Genomic DNA, 21594 nt, shown 5'->3' on the forward strand with positions numbered 1-21594 from the left:
AATGTTGAGAATTGGTGCTGATAATTGAGCCATTTTTGCAGAAATCCTAAATGTCTGTTTAAAACAACCTGGTTTAAAAATCCTATTTGGGTTCAATTCAAACCATTGGGTGTCACTATTGAGCTCTATTGTGTGATGTGAACAGGTTGATGGATTGGCAGCTGTTTGCTCAAGTTAACCGAGATGTTATCTATCACTGAAACCTCTCAAAATTATGTAAAATATGTGAAACACGACAGACAAGAACAGTTATATATGAATCAGTACAAAGAGACAGAAATAATGCTTCAGGAATTCTAGTACACGCTGTATCGTTCAGTGCAGGGAACAGAAAACTCATGGACCCTTTCATTAATTACACACAGATGAGTTTCTGATTCCCAGCTTTTCTTTTTCTCTTAAATCAACCACTCAATGTTGAAGTTAAAGGAGTGCAGCATTTATATACTTCAAGCTTTCTCACGTTTCATCATGCTCCATCCACAAACTTCAGCTTTATATGTCAAACCAACACAAACTTGTATTTAACTACAGAAGCATGCCTCTAAAACTTTCTGAAAAAAAAAAAAACAAGCATATGTAACTATCCCTTTTTAAGATGACGCCATAAAATGAAATCCGATGTAAAGCCAGAAATAAAACTGCTGTGAAATTAACAGCAGGGTAGAGTCAAAAAATTAAATATACCTTTTTTTTTTTTTAACTTTGACTGATTACAGTGCAGTTGATAATTCAAATCATCGGGAAATGATTAAAGCAAGCCTCTGACCTAATTGACAGCTTGGATACAGAGAAGTGTTCAGCTCTATGGAAACTGGAGGAACTACAGAGACCTACAGCCAGGGTAGAAAAAATATACATCAGGAAGGAAGAAAACAACACAGCACCCTGAATACATCATCCTGCATGGGGACAGATTTATGATGCATAAATACTTGTTCAGCAAGGCCAGACACATTGAAAGGAAAATGCTTAAAACTATGTTTAATCCTGGAGTAATATCTATTTAAGGCTGAAAACACTTGATGGTGGAATGACTGATCCCCATCCGACAGAACAATGGCCATAAATGGAACTGAGACTCAGAGTCAGGCTGGAATACAGAATATTGATGTACTCTCATGACCCAATCAAAGTCCAGATCTAAATTCAACCCAGAATTTGTAGCTTTTCACAGATGCATAAGTTCAGTCTTTAACTTCATTGCAAAAAAGAGGCGAAATAAAAGTCCTTTTTTCATATGCAAACCTGTCAGAGACACATCCTAAAAGACTGAAGCAAAGGATACTTTTACATAGATCTTCTAACACAAATGTATAAATGACAGATTATGATTTGTTAAAAACCATGAAGCCACCTAATTCTTTCATTTTACTTCATGATTATTTGCTAAAACATTTAAAGATCAGATTAAAAATCTGATTTTACAATCAGGATGTGTTCTACATTTACCCAGTTTCGCTTGTTTTCCATTGGATGTGTAGGATTGAGTAATTTCCTGTGTCCAGCAGCTTTCTAACTGTGCTTCACACTTCCTCCCAACATTTTGCCCTGTTTTCTTTTTCCATTCCACAATGTGAAAACAAAACCAAGTTAGAAAATACAATAAAGAAGTCAATGTAATTTAAAGAAATCTACATCTAATATTTCAAAAGTTCTTTTTTTTTTTTTATCAAACTTACATTTTTTCAGATGAAACCAACTACCTCCAGACGTACAAAAAATAAATAAATAAATAAATTTGGAGCCCAGATCCAAAGAAATTAAACTACAGGTAAGAATCAGATTTACTGACATCTGTCAAACTGGAAAGAGTTGCAAAACCATTTCTAGGAATTTAACGACAGACATGGAGAGTCATTATTTGCAAATCAAGAAAACATGGAACTTTACTGAACCTTCCCAGCATTGGCAAACAGACATTATTTGAAGAGAGAATCAGTGACTCAACTAGGAGTGAAAAAATCTCAGAATATAGTTCTGCAGGCTTCCTCCTTCTTAGTTAAAGCTAGTATTCATGATAAATAAAACAACGATAAAGTGGTTTTAAAACAGAGACTTTGAAAAAATGGGGTTGGGCTCCATGAGACATGTTCAAGGCAGAAACAGGTGCTGGCCGAATATAATACAAAGTTTTCTTGAAAAAAAAACATTTTTCTTAGGGTGTTGAATAAAAATAAATTTCCAATCAGGGTGAATCGTGTTGGAACCCATTGATAAGTAGGTTAAAGCAGTTAAAGATAATACTGCTTAATCCTTTATTTTAGCTTTGTGAAATGTTGAACTATTTTACCAGTGATTTTACGTGAGCAAACATTAGTCAGTTAGCTATAGTGCAAAACATCATCAGTTTCATTATCTAATAACCTGCAGTTTAATCTACTGGGCAAATATGAACTTTAACCTTCTAGAGTGATTCATTCTACTGATATCTGTGATTCTTAATCACAATCAAACTGAATAGCTTCCCACTTTTTTTTATCAGGACCTCACATTGCATTATGCAGGGAGGTGTCCTTAATTACCCTGCAGAAATCATAGTGTAAATAAGAGCGTACCATTCCTGGACCTTTGCAACACATGCAGGATGACTAACTCCATATTATATCCTGCAGTCCCTACTCACGGAGGGATTATGAAGTGTTGAAGGTTGTATTGTCCAAGTTATAACTTTGGAAAGAAGGGTGTGTAGAGGACTATGACGAAATGGTTGAATTAGAAAAAAACTTTGACCTCCTGCCAGGAAGGGGATTACGGGAGTGATGGGAGGTGGCACACCTTCAGGCAGGTCATTGTATTCCATTTACTGGGATTTGAATGGGACATTTTAGAGAAAACTGAAAGGATAGATTTCTGACTCATGATGGAGATTTATCCCTTAGGTTTTTACTGATAGTAATGAAATGCCTCCTTTATATTATCAGTTAAATAGACTAAAGACATAAGAGCAGTTCGCCAACTGAGTCAGCAGCTGCATTTTTCAGTGACTCAACCCATCCACTGAGCCCTTTCGTTTCCCTGCGCCCTGCCCTCCACCCTCCTTCACACACAGGCATGACATTAATATGTTTACCACAGGCTGGAGCCTCACGACATCATCACTTCCATTACTTAGAAATATCCTCAAATCACACAAAAGCAGAGAGTGAAGTTTTTCGAGGGATGTTAAATTCATCTACCACATTTTTGAATACTTGTTTTTCTTTCACTACCTCATTATCTTTTTTTTTTGCCTAGAGTGCCGTTTCTTCCCATTGATGAAAAGACTGATGACATGCTGTGACGAATGAGGTGGTGATTTATCTGCGGAGCTGCTTATCCTATAATCTTCTGAGCAGTTTACTTCATGAAACAAACCCGTTGCCAGGCACAGACATCTCTCCCTGCTCTGACCTGATTTTTCCTTCCTTCTGACTAACGTCACAGTTCCTCAGTACCAGAGAGGCACCCTTGAAGGAGGAAGTGGAGGAGGAAGGCATGGAGGGGAGCAATAAACTGTAAAACATGGAACAGTCTGGCTCCGTCTGTGACTCAACAGGAAACAACAGAGCTGAAGTGAGTGAGGTGAGAGACGGAAAGGGAGGAGGGTGAAGAGAGGAGAAGGAGTGAGGGAAAAAAAAAAAGATTGGCTGCGTCATACTTCAAAACTTCAGGCATTTAAGTTGAGAGACTGACCAATCTGCTCAGCAGGCTTATTACGTAGTAAATCATCACAGAGACACACTGTAGATAAACATCTAACAAAGTCATCACCAAAACTTTACTGATTTCTGCTTCCCTAAAGACAACTTTGTGTATCTTGCGTTGAGTCAATCACAGACATGATGTCAAAGTTGTGCATTTTTCAAATATGGACATTTGTGTCAGTCTTGTCGTTCAGACAGAAACAGGTTAGAATCTACTTGACGAGCTTAGCTCTATCAAGTAATGAGTTCAGTGGCAGTCCTAGCCTTTTTTATTGCCCCGGGTAAATTAACCTAACATCTCTCTCCCTCTTTTCTTTCATCTTTTGAACCCCTGAGAGCTTCCCTTTATGCTTAGCGCCACTGCTCCTCCATGAAAACACTCGCTCCTCCTCAAAAAGCCGTGCGCGCACGTGGGAGTGCATGCTGGAACATCTGGAGGGAGGCGGTGAGAGGACAAAGGAAGGAGTGGGCTGTGTTTTTGGAGGTGGTGGTGGGCGGGCTTATTTGTAATCTGCCTCTGCTTTTGATTCATATCATTTACACATGCAGAAAAGCTGTTATAATGAAAAAATGCATTTTTCTTTTGTAATTCACTGCTGTGGCATCCACTGGCCCTATGAGCCCAGCTGTGGTGCAAGGTGCAAGTGTGCCCTCAGCAGGGTGATTTTATGCCCATGCCATCCTGTATGGCAAAGCTGCCTTGGACGGCTGCCCATGTCACCTGTATCAGAACGGTACAAGCAGTTCAAGTTAAATCAACATTTTTTTTATTATTATTTCCATTGGACTCTAATGAAACAACACATTTATTTGCTGGAATTAAACCTTACATTTTCTGTGTTTTATTACTATATAATGCAGAGCAACACATAGCTGTGAAGTGTGAAGCAGACAATAAAGCATGTAGGCTTTTTAAAATGTTAAAAGCAAAACTTATTTTCATTTACATATGGGTGCTTCCTCATCAATCATTTAATTATTCACACTGTCCATTAGTTTACTGTTTGTTTATTCTCCATCACAGCTCCGGTAACAAAACTTTAGCAGCCATGAAAAAACAACAACAACAACAACAAAAAAAAAAAACACATTCACTTAATTTTTCTTTGTTAATATCCAGAAAAGGGTGCAACATAACATAACAAAAAGTACCCTTCAAAATAACATCAAACAAATGTCAGCAATTCTAATAAAGAATTACATAAAAAATTTAAAAAATTTACAATGAACGTAAATATTGAGAACATAATTTCAACTCTCACTGGACTGTAATGAAATCCCATATTTACTCTGTATACTTGAAATATTTTAAAGTGTTTTAATATAATATGATGTTAAAGAGCAACACAGATGTGATGCAGACAGTGAAGCATGTAGGGTTTAGGAGAATATTTACAGAATGAAATTTTGCAAGTGAAGTTTATTTAATTTACATACAGGAACATTGCAGACAACTTCGTAAAAACATCCATTAAACATAATTTTCAACTGCAAATCTTTTAGAGGCGTGTCACTAGCAGGTTTGCAGGAATTCCATGTTTTTCCAAATTTGATCAGTTATATTGGTTGCAGAGAGGCTATGAACATCACATATTCAATCCTTGGCACAGACTATTATTTAAAATAAATGATGTGAACTTTGACCAGGCCTCGTTAACACAAGAAAATGCTTTAAGCGATACTTCTTCTAGTCCTGGATGTATCAGGTAATGGTATTAGTTCACCCCCAGTTTCCAGTTAGATTTCTCCCATTTTTCAACGCTCCATTTATGTCCCTCTTCTTTTTCAAGAAGATTTTTCGCAAAGGGAACAGTGTTTTCACGGTAATGTGGAGGGTTTGTTTTCCATCCTTAAAGTTTTGCATGTAGGCCCAAACGTTCAACGTACCAGAACACCTCCTTCCCTACAGCTGGTGGTGATGTAAGAGAACATGGAAAAGGTATATAGTATATAAGACCAAAACAAAAAAAAATACTGATCCATCCTCCATCAGTGTACCTCTGATGGAACCAAGTGGAGCAGTTCATGTGCTTTTTCCTTCCTAATTTCTACTCCCTACATTTATATTATAATTTTAGCATCTGTCTGTGTCTTCCTTCTAAATTTCACCTTTTGCAATGCAATTTAATCATACTTGGTTCTCAAGCTTATCAAACTGTCCAGCAATCAAAATGAATCCAAAATCACTCATCAGCTCATTCCCCCATCCACCTCCCAACAGCTGGCAGCTCTTCAATAACTGAGCTGTCTGCTCACTGGAAGAGGTCAAAGGCGTTGGTCTGAAACCCACTCAGACATCTGAGGAGCCGGATTTTCTTCCTGCCTCCTCCAGCTTGTCAAACTCCAACCTTATAACAATTAGACTAAAAGAGAACAGAGCAAAAGGGCGGGAGTGTGTTTCAAATCATTCAGAGCATATCCTCCAAGGCGTATCACCAGAAAAAAAGAAATGGGAATAGAGCGTGTCATACTGGAGGAAGCGGTGGGCGGTGACAAAGAACTGCAGCTAATTAGATCCAAGAGTTTCTGAAGAATTTCTTCTTCTTCTTGCGTCCATCACAGTTTAATATGTCCGTAAGAGTTTATGTACTACTCAACGGATAGGAATTTAATGGATCAAACCCACAGCTGTTGTTGATGAAGCTCTTTTTCACATATTTTACAAATCAGGGTCTCATAAACAAAGCTGTGCTGTGTCACACTTTAGCTGCAACAACCACTAACAGATTTACTGGAGTAAGAGCATTAGGATCCAAAGGAATGTGAAACTCAAACAGGACAGGTTGACCGGGACTTTGAAAAGCAGCAGCAAGCATGTCTGCCTGCAGCCAGTGGTGCTGTTTCTAATCACTATTACATGTTTGTGCACAGCTGGTTCCCCCATAAGAGAATTCCCTGTGTCACCATGTCGGCTGATCCACCCACACAGACATATTTACCATAGAAAACACATGTTAACACCTCCTTCCTTCATCTCCTGTTCCAGCTTAAGACATTGTTGGACAGACGTCTATTTTCTGGGGGGATGAAAAGCTTCTTTATTCCACTCCTTCTTGTCAGGATATCCTAGTTTATGATTTATGTCATCTTTGAAAACTTTTATCAATAACTCCAGTCAAACTGGCCTTTCAAAGAAGAGAAAGGAGGTGTGGGGCGCTACAGATGTGGAAGGTGGGCTTCATACAGCACTGACAGCTGTGAGAGACTGAGATCTTTGAGAGCAGGAAATGATTTGACCTCTGCTCTGGGATACTGGCCCACCCCAACAACAACTCCCACAGCTTTGAGAATCCAGGGGTCACCACATGCATACATGGAGGAGCCTCAGAGCTGCCCGTCAAAGGGGGAAACATTTGAAATCATCTCTGAACCATTAAATTCAAGAAACAACTGTACAAACCTTTAAAGGACGAAAAATTAAAAAAGAATCTTGCTTTTCTTTTAATATTTTTTGGGACATATTACAACCGAAAACCTAACAGTGTTATATTAAAACTCTATAATCTAAATATTTGTGACATTTTTAGTACACTACACTATACAATGCTACAATGGCAATACCTTGTGCAATGTATAATGTGCAATTATTATTTAACACCCTGTGCATTAACCTGTTTCTTCATATTTGATACCCAGTGCAATAGCTCTATAGATATACACCCATATATATATATTCTTCTTCCTTTTGACTATCTGAGCTGATGTAACGAGTAAATTTCCCCACTGTGACATCAATAAAGTCAAACAATCAATCAATCAATCAATTGATCAATCAATTATTAGTAAGACTGACAGCAACAAGAAGTCCAAGGAACACAGCATACAGGTCAAGAAGAACATATTGGAAGAGCTTAAAGACAGATAATATGATGGGCTTTTCAAAGTTCATGGAGCGCTGTTCAAACCTTAGAAAATTAAGAGTATTGAAGAAATGCAAACCCTCCAAGACACAGCAGTCCAGCTAAATGGACTGATCCACAGTTCAAGTCTGAGAACAGTAATAGTAAAACATGCGACTTGTATTTAAGATAAGATATGACAAGAAGAAAAACATTAAGAAAAAAAAAACAAAAGAGGTTCCCTCAGTCAGCCTCAGGCCTGTATCCCCTGGGAAACTGCTCTGGTCAGTGGAAACCAGCCTTAAATGGATCGCTTCAAATGAAAAAATATGCAGAGGATATCTGACAGGGAAATTATCTAACAGAAGTCGGTCACAGTTACGGTAATAAAAAATTGGAAAGCGCTTCTGAGTGGTGCAGTGATTTACCTTCCAGGAGGACAACAACCTTAAACATACAAACAGAACTACAGCTGATGGGTTAAGAAACACTGATCCCTAGGACCCACTGTCCTACATGTTCTAAGGGTCTCCCTGCCTCAACACACTGGACCTGAATGAAAAGGGGAACAAAAGGCTTTTGCAGCATTGATGGCTGCAAAAAAATGCAATCATTTGAATCAGGTGTGCTTGACGAACACGTCTAAAACATGAAAGAAAGGGAGCTCAGGGTTTAAAAAAACCCTGGTTTAGATAAAACTTATTCACACTGAGGATAGCCCAGTCACTACTCAATCAAAGAGTTTAAAGTTAATATGGATGGATAGTTTTAGCCTGAATTTGAGCTTTTTTCTAAATGGAATCAGTTCAAACATACCTTAAGAAATTAGTGGGAAAATGGGAAAACGGTTTTCAGAAACTATATATCCTTTACCTTCTAGTTCACAATGATGGTCTCCTTTGTGTTAGTATATCCTGCCAAAATTCAAATGACACAAATTGAATTTTGTATTTGTAATGTAACAAAATGCAAAGAAGTTTTTGGGAATCAATTCTTTTACATGGCACTGTAAACTGTATGGCACTTTTGTGAACAACAGGCAGCTTTTTCACTACTAAGGTCACAGCACTTCATTGCTCAACATAAAGCCAATCAAACTGAGAACTTGCTGAAAGTGTACTTGCTGAGTCTGCCTTAGAGCAAACAAATGTCATCAGGCGGTGGGGGATTGCAGATCCAGCTTTGCACACAGCATGTGGTGTAATCATTGTTTAGGTTTATGATTGACATTGTGCACACAGGTTTAGGTCTTTCATTTGAATGTAGCCTTAAATGGGTGTATTAGTGTGTTAACTCAATGGAACAGTGATGATTGGAGGGTTTAGTTTGTTTCTCCTACGTGTTCTACTGTACGTTGGAAGGGTCTATGGCCCTGAGGATTTATTTGTACTGTATGAAGCCCTGCCTGGTCCAGACTGGTAAAAAACAAACACATTACCTCCCTGTTGCTTCTTTAAAAGAAATGTTTGCGTGTGCTGTCTGTTCAGTTTACCTCTGTATAGGGTAAGAAAAAAACAGTCATTCAAGTACACAGAAAAGGATTCAAAAACAAGCCATAGTGTACAATGAGTGAACTGGCTATCGACTTTTTCATCTTTAAGAGATGTTCTGCACTGAGTCCACCCACATGCTCCCTGACACCCACGCAGGTCATGTCAAAACTGTTCACTGATTTATGAAATGCCTCAACTGGACTCTCAGTAAACAGCACAAATTAAATCCAAGGTTTTTCTCCATTGTTTTCTCTCTGCTGTAATATTTACCAAAGATTAATTTTCAGCTTTTTGACAAATTGTCGTTCCCATCACAAGGTATTTGACTAAACGGTATAGTTTAGAGACCTTATCTTGATATATACGGCTCTATACTGTCATAGTTTATGTCTTGGACATAATAATATGTCCAAGACTTAAACAATAATATGTTTCGGGGGAGTTGCTTAGCGGTAAGGCCATAGAGCTTGGAATCCTAAGGTTGTGAGTTTGAAACCTACTCCAACTGACTGCCAGTCTGGGTCTTTTCGCAAGACCGATTGCTCCCTGGGCTTCCCACGATGGCAGCCCACTGTTGCTTAAACGCAGAGGTAAATTTCTACAATGTGATAAGGTTAAATTATTTAATTATTATTCATTTTTTAATAAAAATGGTGAAAAAATGCATATACAGTGGAAGTTACCTTTTTAAACATGGTTTAGATAAAAAAGTGCATTTAAAAATGCAAAAAAAGTGTAATTATCTCACTTCAATTTAAACCAAAGTGCTCCATGTAAACATAGTTTATAAGCAATAAGCTTATTTAAACACAAATAAATTAAAACGCATTCAAAATATATAAGAGCACAAAAAAATCTTTCTATGGGTTATTTTTGATTTAGAGTCTTTTTGGAGGTTGTTTTTATGAATGGTGGGTTATTCCATATTCGGAAAGATTTTGCCTCTTTAAGACAGCAATGGGTGGAGTTACAGTAACGCTCCCTGGGTGTTGGATCCATTTATAAGCAGTTATGGAAAACTGCGTCACTCTGACCAAATCAGTTTCACCTCCCAGCGTTGTTGACAGAGGAAGGATGTTGCACATGGCTTGGATCTGATGGGACTCACAACAACTATTTGATTTTTAACATTCATGAGAAGCAAAGATCGACCAAGACGCGTTTACGTGATGGAGACATAGTCGGGATTTAATTGTGGTAAGAGTTTAACGTTTTAAATCAGTACCTTATCTCAGATGAACAAATTTTCAAAGTTAAGGACAAAAAGGGGGCGACCAATAAATGAAATAGGTGTATATGAACTTGTGTCTAAGAAGCATATTTGAACTAGTTTACGCTGTTTTAAGTAGCTTGTTTCCTGAAGGGAATTTAATTAAAGACAAGGAATCGAAAACAGATTTCAATCATTTGAAACTTTTCATTTAAAACAGTTGTTCAAATGATGCTCGGTAACTGGGTCGAAAGTGCTAACTGTACACAAAGAATGGGTTATTTGTCCAGAGAGGTTCTCAGCTGTTCCGCTACTGACAGCAATGAAAGGCAACACGTTCCCCTTGCAACCAACAGAGGGCGCCAAAACGTTCTAAAGTGCTTAGAAAAGTATTCAGATAAACATTTTATTAATGTTTTTAGCGTTGCAATTACAAACTATGCAACTAATGAAAGACAGACCCATAGTAACTTAATTTTAAGGCCGATGAGAATTAATATTTTGTGTTTTATTTTGCTTATTACATAAATCTATCTATCTATCTATCTATAATTTTTTTTTATGTGAGACCATTCAATAAAATAACTATTGTAATTGTTTGGCATGAAAATTTACTTTATTTTTGTGTCTATCATTGTATATTTTAACATCAGTGCTAATATTGTTATGCAAAAGCCTCAATGGGCAGCATCACAAACTCAAAGGAACAACACAGATGGTTTAGGGTAAAACTTGTGAAAAGATTTGAAATGTTATAAGGCATTGCACCCAGCCTTAAAGCTTTTACATAAATCTGTTAAATCCCTCATCTTAAAATGGAAACGCAATAACGTACTAAGACATGGGGTAGCTCTGGAGGAGCTGCAGAGATTGAACAGTTTGGAAAATCCATATGCCAGGTAAAAAAAAAAAAAAAAAAGTTGTTCCCTTCATAAATCTATAAATCTGTTTTTTTGTTTTTTTTTTAATGGAATGGTGGAATAAAAATATCTTGGAAATAAATCTTTTTCTTTTCTTTTCTTTTTTTAAGTTTTGCTTAAAGGTTTTCAAGAAATAAGCAAACATGTAGGAAAAAGCTCTGGTGAGATTAAATTTCTAGCTAACACCTAGGATTCTGTGTGGTGGAAAACCAGCACCAAATTCATTCAAGACCCACTTCCCACAGTAAGATATGGTGGTCAGCCACAATAGGAGGCTGATTAGAGTTAATGAAAAGATCTGTTGAGTTTAATACATCAAAATCATGAAAAGAGAGCTTTTAGAAGCTGGGACAAAAGATCAGCTTTTAGTAATTACGCAGGAAGGCGGTTATGCAGAGCATCAACCCAGAAGGTCTGAATAAATGTGACCTCCTGACTCTTCTGCTTTGTATTTGTGGAAAATATTTAAAACAATGCATGATTGATTTTCTTCCACTTTGTGCAACAGAGGTGTCCATAATTGCTATCATATAAAGTCAACGGAAATATAAGAAAAAAGAAAAATAAGAGGAAGAAAAGAAGTAATAGATGTTAAGTAATCCATGATTTAAAATATTAATAAGCAGCCACTGAACACTGATTCTATGGTTATAGTGTTTTATTTCTGTTTTTTTTTTATGTACAAAAATATATATATATATATATAAAATATACCTAGATGACAATTGAGAATTTCAATCTCTTTACCAAGAATTAGAACAACCCTATTTACAAACATTAAGATTAATGCAGTGACATACATTAATATAGTTTTAAACACCTAAAATTAAGAATAGCCAACATAGCACACACTAAAGCTATTTCAATTAATTAACTTGGCTTCTTTATAGCCTTCCCAGGGTGTTAGTTCGGACTATTGGGGGTAAATGCATTCAGACTGAGGGGGCAACATATTTAAACACTCTGTTACTCCGTTCTTTTCCAACTGTGGGAACAAACATGTGATAAAAAGCCTGGGAGCACAGTCCATACCGGGTGTTTAAGAGGTTAGGTGAGGGGGAAGAAGTAGCACTGTTATTAATTTACAGACAATAATGGGGGGGGGGTTGTGATTCTGCAAAGAAAAAGAGGGTGATCATGGAAAAAAAAGGCGATATCAACCATTGGTACCATGCTGCACAGTGAATTCAGTTTATGATATGTTGCTCAGACAGATTCATATAGAAATCAGCATATTCAAGAACAGCACAACATGTTGCTAATTTAAATTGATATCTGAACAAATGACTGAAACATGCCTTGTTTTATAGAAGAAACAATAGAGTTTATTTAGACATGTTTAATAGCATTGACATTTTAAACAAGATCAAGACTAAATTATTATGGATTCAATTTGATTACATCATTCTTTCTGTTTTGGTTGAAAAGTTTGATTTTAATGTCTACAGTTAGAAATGTTGATAAAGAGATTCCTGTGAGTTAATATTTCATGTAGAAATTCTCTGACCAGTAGTGCAGAATCCAACATGGCTGCCCTTCCTGCTTGCAGGGAAAGCTCTTTATTTATGATTTGAATATTTTCACACTGAATCTTTCACACCAACTTTACCAGCTTCCCTCCGTGGCCATAGTGCTATACTGTCAAAGTACAAGATTGAATTTAATGGAATTAGCTGGCAAGGTTTGCTTTTTAGCAATCTTAGCTAAAAAACGACACTTTTATTAGCTAGGATTGCTAATAGCTGTTAACCTGGTCAATCAACAGCACATTTCTTTTTAGATTTCTGAGAAAAACAAAACAAAAGTGGAAACCAGCACTCCCTGGTTTAGTGCTCTTCACTACAGTAAATGGAAAGTACCTAAAAAGCAACTCCTCTCATTATTGTAATCTACATTATAGCCATGGCTGAACTCAAAAAAACCTGACAGAAACGACAGTATTACAGGCAATTAGATCAAATTAATCTAGAATAGTTTATAATAAAATTACTAAACGCAGCAATACAGACGTTTTAGAATCATGACTATAAATTTGTGTGCCATTGTTCTAAAAACCTTTTTTTTCCCCTGCAAATTAATTTTCATTTGCGTTTGATGACAATTTTTATGCATCCTGCATAACTTTATGAACTGCATCATAGGCGACATAATATGAACTATTTTATGGTTTACATTGTGGAATAAGGGTCTAAATTTATGCTTAATGAAACTCTTGGACACAGTTGGCCTGACTTCAATTCTTTTTCTTTGTAAACAAAAAGTAAGGTTATGTGATAAGTAGTAGATAATGATAGATAACAATAACGGCTGGATACACATAAAAAATAATAATAATAAATAAATAAATAAATTAAAGTAAAAATAAAATAAAAATATAAAATAATAAATATATATATATATATATATACGTAAGTAGTGCCCCCTACTTACTTCTACGTACTTAATGCCTCTGACCCACTTCCAGATGTTTCATCAATTTGAAATTTTGCATGTGAGGTTATTTAAATCTCTATAGATTAAGTAACAAATTACAGCTCTGAACTATTTGCGGTTTCTGACTTACAGATGTTTGAACTGAGTAAAGTCTGAAATGGAGCCTGTTGAATGTCAAGCAGTGATCCGGTTTTTCGATTTGAAAGGACTCGCACCACGGGAGACTTTTAGTGTAATTAAAGTAATTTATGGTGATGATGCCCGTTATATGAACTTGCAAAATGTTTTACAATGTTACATTATGGGACATTATCACTATAAGTTACTTTCATTTGGTCAAAAGTCTCCCGTTGGGTGCGCCCTTTCAAATGCAAAAACTCAGACTTGACTCAGTTTGAACACCAGTAAATCAGAAACCACAATTAGTCCAGAGCTGTAATTTTTTATTTAATCTATAGAGATTTAAATAATTTCACATGCAAAATTTCAGGTTGATCAAAGATCTGGAAGTGGGTCAGGGGCATTACTTATTGAACGCCCCTCGTATATATTGGTTTGGAAAACATAAATAAATGTGATCTCTGGTGTGAGAACTTTTGTTTTTCTTTGAGACTTAAAGAACGTTATGCCTGTAGGTAAGCTGGTACATCATTAACTATTTAAAGAACATCATTTGCGTGGACAATCTATAACAATTAGTTTATCAATATCCATCTGACCAGTGAATAGCCTGACAAATGGGAGGTCGGTGCTGCCAAGGACAGCACATCATGTTCCTGCTTGACCTAAAACAAACAGTTTCCTCCGACTGCTGGCTTCTCCCTCTCATTGCGCCAGCGCATACATTCCCCCTGCGAAGGCCGTTTGGTGCAGGCTCATGCTTCAGCCGTGTCGGCCTGTCTCCATGGCGTATCTCTCGTCCTAACCTCATGGGAGAGTTCACTTGTATTTTCAGGCTTGGCCGACTTTGCACCCGGTTTGCACAAAGGCCCATTCATGGCTGAGAGTGGCTCCATTCATGAATGCTGAGTAATTGCCCACAGAATCCTTAATTGTTCAATGTCTTCCATCTCAGAGGCTCTTGGATGGAAGTGACGCCACAGACGGCTCTGTTTGAGATGATCTTCATATTCAAACACACATATGAGCCAATGTTTTGTTTGGATGTGTGGGGGGGTTTATCTTTGCATGCTTTAAATGGCTTGCTTCCCACTTGAGTTTTCAGACAACTGATATTTGACATGAGACAAAGCAGGTCTGTATGGTTTAGAACAATGAAATAAGGTTTATATGCTTTACAGTCAGGTGTGGGATATATTCATTCACATTTTCACGTTTCACTTTACACTAGCTGCTGTTTAATAAATGCAAAAAAGAGAATTAGATCTAGACTAGTCAATGCAATATGAAAAAAACGGGTACTTTTGGTTGATACTGCTGTATAAAAACAGATTTAAAGCATTTTTAAAGCATTTTCAATTATCTTTGTTCCCAACCTGATTAAACAACCTTGGGGATCTACTGTCCTCCCTGGATCAAAAAGAATTTGGTGTTTTAATCCCTGTACTTTGGTTGTGTTTGCGATTCGGCATCAGAGGAATGCGGTACAATTAGCCCCTGTTGAGCAGGCGGATGCTGCAGGGTTTCATGGTCAAAGAGGGAGAGCAAAGAGAGCGAGAGGAGCTGCCTCCCTCCCACATCTGACCCAGAGGTTGTGCAACAGCCTGGGAGTACAAAGTGAAACATACTGTTCAGCAGCTGTGAGAGCAGACTGAAGTCATTCACTAGGCTGTTGTCGTCTGTTTCTATGCTTTCATAAAATTGTGCACAAGCACTCTATGTTTATTGTAATGTGCGGTGTTCTAAAAATTAAGGAATTAATTTAAAACCTGAGATTTATTTAGTAGTGACATCATGTGTGGAATTTTAAATGTGATTTGAACATAGTTTGGAGATTTTAAATTGTATTAAATGCTCAGATATCTTGTTCTATGCAGTGTATTTACATTTTTCCAATTTCTCACCCTAAAAACAGCAGCCTCAGTGTATCGTACTGGGATTTTAGTGGCATATAAATGTTAAGTGGAGGATAAAGGTTAAAATGCTGTCAGTTCTGTTATATATATAGTCAGTTTTGAGAAATCAAAAGGCTGCAAATTTTGACTGTTTAAATTTTAATTAAATTAAATAGGAGTTATTGAGCAAAATGTTCACGTTTTGAAACAGATTTTTTGTTAGATTAAGAGCTTAATTTTAATCTTTCCCTTTTAATGCATGGATATGCATCAGTCTATTCCATTGAAGCTCTGTTTGGTTTTCTGCATGTAAAATAATTTCTATTCCTCTTCACATTAACGCTAAACAGCTTCCCTGACCCCCAAAGCATGATGCTGCCAGAACCCTGTTTCAAGGTGGATGGTACTTTGCAGGCCAAACATATCCGCTTTGTTTCTGTTTAGATAAATCTGTCTTTTTTTGTAGTTGCTGTGTCCACTACATAAACATTTCTGCTTTCATTCACCCATGACTTGCCTCTTATAGTTACTTGTTTTATGGCAGGAAGAGTAAAAATTGGTCTTAGATCCTCAAACCCAAACATCGGATAGGGGTGTCCCAATTCAAATTTTAATCTCCCATATAATACTGATATTGCAGCTTTGAGTAATGGCTGATACCGATATTTACCCGATAGGACATTAGCACAACTCATACATACTTTCATTATGTATTTTTGAATGGTGTGGAATATAGAAAATGCTCGACCAAGAGACATTTCACAAACAAATTACTATATTTAACATCAATTATGAAAGCAACTGAATATTTTTTCATCCACCAAAGAGTTATATGAACTTCAAACAAAAGGACAGAAGCAAATTAAGTTTTCTAATATCTATTTTCTCAGTATATTCTGATATTCATATTTTTGTCTTGTATCGGACCAATTATCAATGTCAATATCAGATCGGGACAGCCCTAGTTGTGCCGTAATTGTTTAATTTCATGTAATGGATCCAGCTCTACTTTATCAGATATTACATTTTGATTGCAGGATGAGATTGCTTCACACTCACACATTAGCTCTGTGTTGGACTAAAAGGAAGTACCGGTAAATGTAAATGCTAATAGTCTCCTCTTCCTTTCACTTCACAATTATTTACTACCTTGTGTTGGTCTCGCACATCCCTACAACAGATGTAAACAGTCAAATTATTATGAGCTATCGTGCTAAACTACACTGAGAAAAAACATCTAGAAATAAGTCAACATTTTTTAAACTAAAGTATATTTACCTTTAATTTGAGAAGGTAAATACAATGATTGGTCAATGGAATGAGTAATTTTTTAAATCTTAAAATAAGATAATTAGATAATATGCGCTTGAAATAAGACAATGCAATTTTTTTCTTATTTAAATTGAAATTTGTCTTGTTCCTCTGGCAAAGTGTCTCACTTACCTCGTCAGTGCAAGAAAAATGCACTTCTTTAAAGAAAAAATGACTTATTTATATTTACATTTTTTGCAGTGTATGTAGTAATATATATTAGCCAGGTCTTAGTTTTAGTATGTTTTTTTTAAACGTAATCAACTTTGCAGACTTTATACTTATTTGTAGTGCCTTTACTTAAACAAGTATAGATACACTGCAAGTTTGCTATTAGGATGAGGGCTGAGCAGAAAATAAATAAAAAAGCAGCTTAGAATCTTTATCAATCAAATTTTTAGAAGATCACATCATCTCAAGAAAACAATGTGGTTTAACGTGTTTTTACTGGCATGCACCATATTTTATGTAAAAAAAATCCAGCCTCCTGCATGGATGTCATGGTATAAAATATTTTATTTACCGTACTTCCTTTTTTTAGGGTTTTCTTTCCACATTCCTTTTTTCTTAAAGCATCTATAGACCTTAGATGGCTCTAATCGCCTGCTGTGTGGCTGGGAGTATTTGACTGTTCTTCACTCAGCTGTATTATGAGTTTTTTTACACCAGTAAATCCTGTTTAAACCAAAGCAGAGATAATGCCCATAAGCCCGACATGAAACAGTGTTTATTTCATGTCTGTCCTCACTGTATAATTTTACCTCGGCAGCTCTAACTAGCTTCCATGTCTCCCCTACAGCTTGTTGCTGCAGCTGCTGCTCACAATGATCCTCTGATGGATTTAATGGAGCTGACTGGTGCCAGAGCTTTGCATCCGAACCGTTCACATCCTGCGTATTAGAAGCAACTTTTTATGCCACAACATGGATGGAAATCAAAATAACTACTGGGGTCACCAAGAAATGCACAGGTAAGAACAAAATTTAAAGCTTGTTGGATAGAAAAATTAAGTTTGCATAGTCATAGTGAACAGGATTGTGTTTTGTTTTGGGGAAAAAGCTAAAACAAAAATCCCAATAACAGCATCACTGCAGAAAGATAAACAGCAGGAGCAATATAGTGTCGACTAGGATGTCTGGCAAATTAAAAGCGTTTAAAATTTTCCTTTAACTTTTAATTCTTAGTATAAAAAGTGCCAGGCATGTTTTCTGTTAAAGAATGCACTATTGTTAGTCGGCATACAATAACTGATTGACAGCGGGTTGCATGCAGGAAACATTCACACGTTCCCACATTTCTGTATGGATTTCTCAGCCTATTTTGCTTTGCAGAGAGTGCTTCGGCCTGAGTGCTGACATGGACCCCAGCCTGACTGAGCTGCAGCAGCAACAAACGGCCAAGCAGTTTAACTGTGAGTCAGACTGTTACTTCTAACCTGTTGTACAGTAACTACAGAGAATAAAACAGGCTTCAGTGGCCTTTACTTTTATTGGAACACCTGGCTTTAACACAAGCTAATCTTTTGCTACAGCAGCAGCAGTTCAAATCCCAGGAAATTTAATTTGAGTATTTTTTTTTTTTTTTGTGAGAGGGAAGAAAAAAAAATCCCTTATAAAGCTCATGGTTTCCTTTTTAGAGATAAATGCATCTCTGTGTAAGATCATATTTATACCCCAGGAATCAGGAAATGTAGTCATTGGTATTGTAAATGCCTCAGTTACAGTTTATTTAAATGAACACAATTATTGCATAAGCAGACATTTTCTTTGTCCCTCACTAATTAAATATAATCACATTAGAGGCTGAATTTAGCTTTTTTTTATTCAAGTCAACATATCTTTCTATATGTTTCTAATGAATTTTCTCTTTCATTATTTACAATATTGTTGCAGTAAAAATAACACGAGTCTTTGTAACTGTTTCTACATGTAAAATAAAAGCAGTAGCTACATACACCAGTTTTTAATTTTGATAAGATTATATTTCTTTCCAGTAAAAAACCTTAGAAGGAGTTTATGTATCAGAGTAGAGACGAGAGGAGGAGTTGAAGCTATCGCTCCTCGGTCACCAGCTGTTCCCGCAGTCTGGGGCATGTCGGATGTTTCCACAGAGAAGGTTATGGGAAGCTCAGTTAAGATTATAACCCGGTGGTTCTGAAGATAGTGACACTTCCTGTGATAATCCGGGTGTTGTGACTGATGTCTGACTAAGAAGGTGATGGGTTAGGCCATTGTTTTCACTCCTCGTTTCCTGTCCTGTATCTGTTTTCACTGCCGGTTGTTTTTCAAAGCTTCTTCCTCTCTGACGGTTTTTATTTTCTCTTCTGGAGGAAGAAACAGTGATAGCAGAGGACTCGTATCAACTGAGTTTAGTGGAAGGGCAGTTTGAGATTTTCAGTTTGTCTGATAATTGTCTTTCCCTCCACAGCCAGCATCTCTGTCCGCTTTCCTGCTTACCACTCGGATGCTTTCAAGTGCGACGGAGACCAGGTGGTCCCCTCCTCCCAGAGAAGGGTCCGACAGAAAGAGGCCAAACCCCTCCCGCCGCTTCCTGACCCTGAGGACCTCATGTCAGATGAAGCTGCAGACAGTGAGGTTGAATTCTTTACCAGTGACCGCCAGCGCCTCCTGCCCAAAAGCTGCCCGAAAGCAATAACCAGAAGCAGCAACAGAGACTGCGGTCAGATAAATTACGCCTACCAGGGGGGATCATTGGAGATAAGAGCTATAGGCTCTGACTCCATTGCTTTCTCTTGGCCAAGCAGAGAGGACAGACTACTTGGTAGAGGAAGCAGACCTCTTACAAACAACTGTAATTTTGATTACTTTGCTCATGAGAAAAGAGACAGCCAGCATGATGTGTCTGCTCTTAGAGCTGGTTTTGGTGACAAACAGTCAGAGCATCAAGCCTCATCCAGAATCTGTTTTTCCTGTTCAGGTCCCCCTATTCCTCCTATAAAACCTCAAATCCCTCCTCGTATCCCCATCCCACCTAAACCCTCCTCTCTCTGCAAACCTGTGAGCAACTCTGAGGATGAAAAGCCTCCCAAAGTCCCCCCAAGGGTCCCCTTGGTCCCACCCTGCCCACCACGCACCCCAAGCCCCAAAAGCCTCCCAATTTACATCAATGGAGTGATGCCCGTCACACAGAGTTTTGCTGCTAATCCAAATTATGTGAGTAAGACTTTACAGAGACAGCAGAGCGAAAGGGCACCACCAGCTGCACAGTTTTCTCCTTGTATCGTTCCCATTCTGAAGGACGGCAAACAGGCCAGCGCCACGCATTACATTCTGCTGCCGCCGGGTCGGCCCGCGCACGCAGAGAGACGGGCAAGGATTCTGAGTGAGCCTGATAGGACTGGATGCGTCTGGCAGAAAAGATAGAATCCTTTCAACGAATACAAGACAGCGACTGACGTTAGGCATGGGCTGGTAGGGGATGCTTACAGTGGAATTCTTAGTTTTCTTTTTGAAAAAAAAGGAGGGGATTTTTAACAGAATAGTGAAAATCTAGTTGTTTTTAAAAACTTCCCTTGCAGAATATTAAACCATTTTGCTAATTCTGCTCTTCATAGTAAACTTTGAGACTTTCAGACCTTTATCGGCAGGTAATTTAGCTGCACCTCATGTGTTTAAATTTTTATCTGCTAAAAAAAAAGGATTGGATTTCCTCCATTTAGCAGCAACTTTGCTGCTTTCGAGGAATCTGGACTATGAAATCACTGGAAGTTTCCCCAAAATACAGGAACATTTTAAGAGAACAATCTTTGGACTTTGGAACCTTAGATGAGTTTAAAAAAAAAAAGCAGCTTTAGTGTTTTGCTTGGCAGTTTAACCGGGTCCAGTTCAACCTGGAATTGCAAATGTTTACACACTAACAGTAGCAAGGTGGCTGCTATTTACTCTTTCAATGAGAATTCAGTCAATGCCTGAAAACCGGAGTTCTTGTCATCAGGGCAAAATGTTATAATCAGGGTGTTATTTTGGCAAATTATAGATTTGAAAAACGCCATTTAATCTTAAATCAACAAAAACACCCACCAGATTAATTATGTTTTTAGATTTTTTTATCTCAGATATTCCAAGACAGTGTAGAAAACCAAATTACACCTTAATACCTGTACTGGCCCATGCCTAACCCTCATCATCATCATCATCATTGTGAACATGGTACACTGCTGTATTTTTGCTATTCTCTGTCACAAATTTGTTGTATTTGGTTTGACTGTGATGTTTTTGACTGAATCTTACCGGTCAGTATTTTAAGAGGCATATTTACGGTTCACCTTACGGCAATAAAGTACAGCACTCAGTATTAAGAGTTTTTCTCTTGTGGTGGAGGAAAAATACCTCATGGATCTATTTTCACTAATGAGTATTTTTTTTTTTAGTAAATTGCAACATCATCAGTTATTTCAGTAGATGCATTTTAAAAAAGCGAAGCTCAAACAGAACATTATTATACAGGGTGATAAATTTTTGTTTTTTGTTAATTCAAATGATTTCAGCTAATGGTTAATGAATTCTCAGAAAATCCGCTTCTCAGACTGGGAAGGTTACGTAAGATCAATAGGTAAAGGATTTTTTTTATTTTTTATGTCAGCCTACTGAGTACTGTATGTCCATGTGCTAACTGTTGTGGGAGATTTTTTCAGTGACTTAATTTTAAGGCCAAAACATTGTGAATT

At 37.3% G+C, this 21594-nt stretch overlaps 1 protein-coding gene across 1 annotated transcript; it reads left to right on the forward strand.

The window, feature by feature from the left end:
- The first annotated feature begins 10045 nt into the window (after positions 1–10045).
- On the forward strand, positions 10046–20940 carry LOC107086691 (ERBB receptor feedback inhibitor 1-like). Its single transcript, XM_015377802.1, has 4 exons — positions 10046–10215; positions 17707–17877; positions 18239–18318; positions 19335–20940. The coding sequence occupies exons 2-4, from the start codon at positions 17831–17833 to the stop codon at positions 20288–20290; spliced, it is 1083 nt and encodes a 360-aa protein (XP_015233288.1). The 5' UTR covers positions 10046–10215; positions 17707–17830; the 3' UTR covers positions 20291–20940.
- Positions 20941–21594: the final 654 nt, after the last annotated feature.

Source organism: Cyprinodon variegatus, unplaced genomic scaffold (genome assembly GCF_000732505.1).
Source record: "Cyprinodon variegatus isolate N-32 unplaced genomic scaffold, C_variegatus-1.0 Scaffold158, whole genome shotgun sequence".
Lineage (NCBI taxonomy): Eukaryota > Metazoa > Chordata > Actinopteri > Cyprinodontiformes > Cyprinodontidae > Cyprinodon > Cyprinodon variegatus.

Bases quoted from the DNA above. Each gene is read 5' to 3' on its own strand.
- LOC107086691 (XM_015377802.1), top strand. From the start codon at position 17,831: ATGGATGGAAATCAAAATAACTACTGGGGTCACCAAGAAATGCACAG. The intron at 17,878-18,238 runs GTAAGAACAAAA...TTTGCTTTGCAG, and splicing joins GGTCACCAAGAAATGCACAG to AGAGTGCTTCGGCCTGAGTG. The intron at 18,319-19,334 runs GTGAGTCAGACT...TTCCCTCCACAG, and splicing joins AACGGCCAAGCAGTTTAACT to CCAGCATCTCTGTCCGCTTT.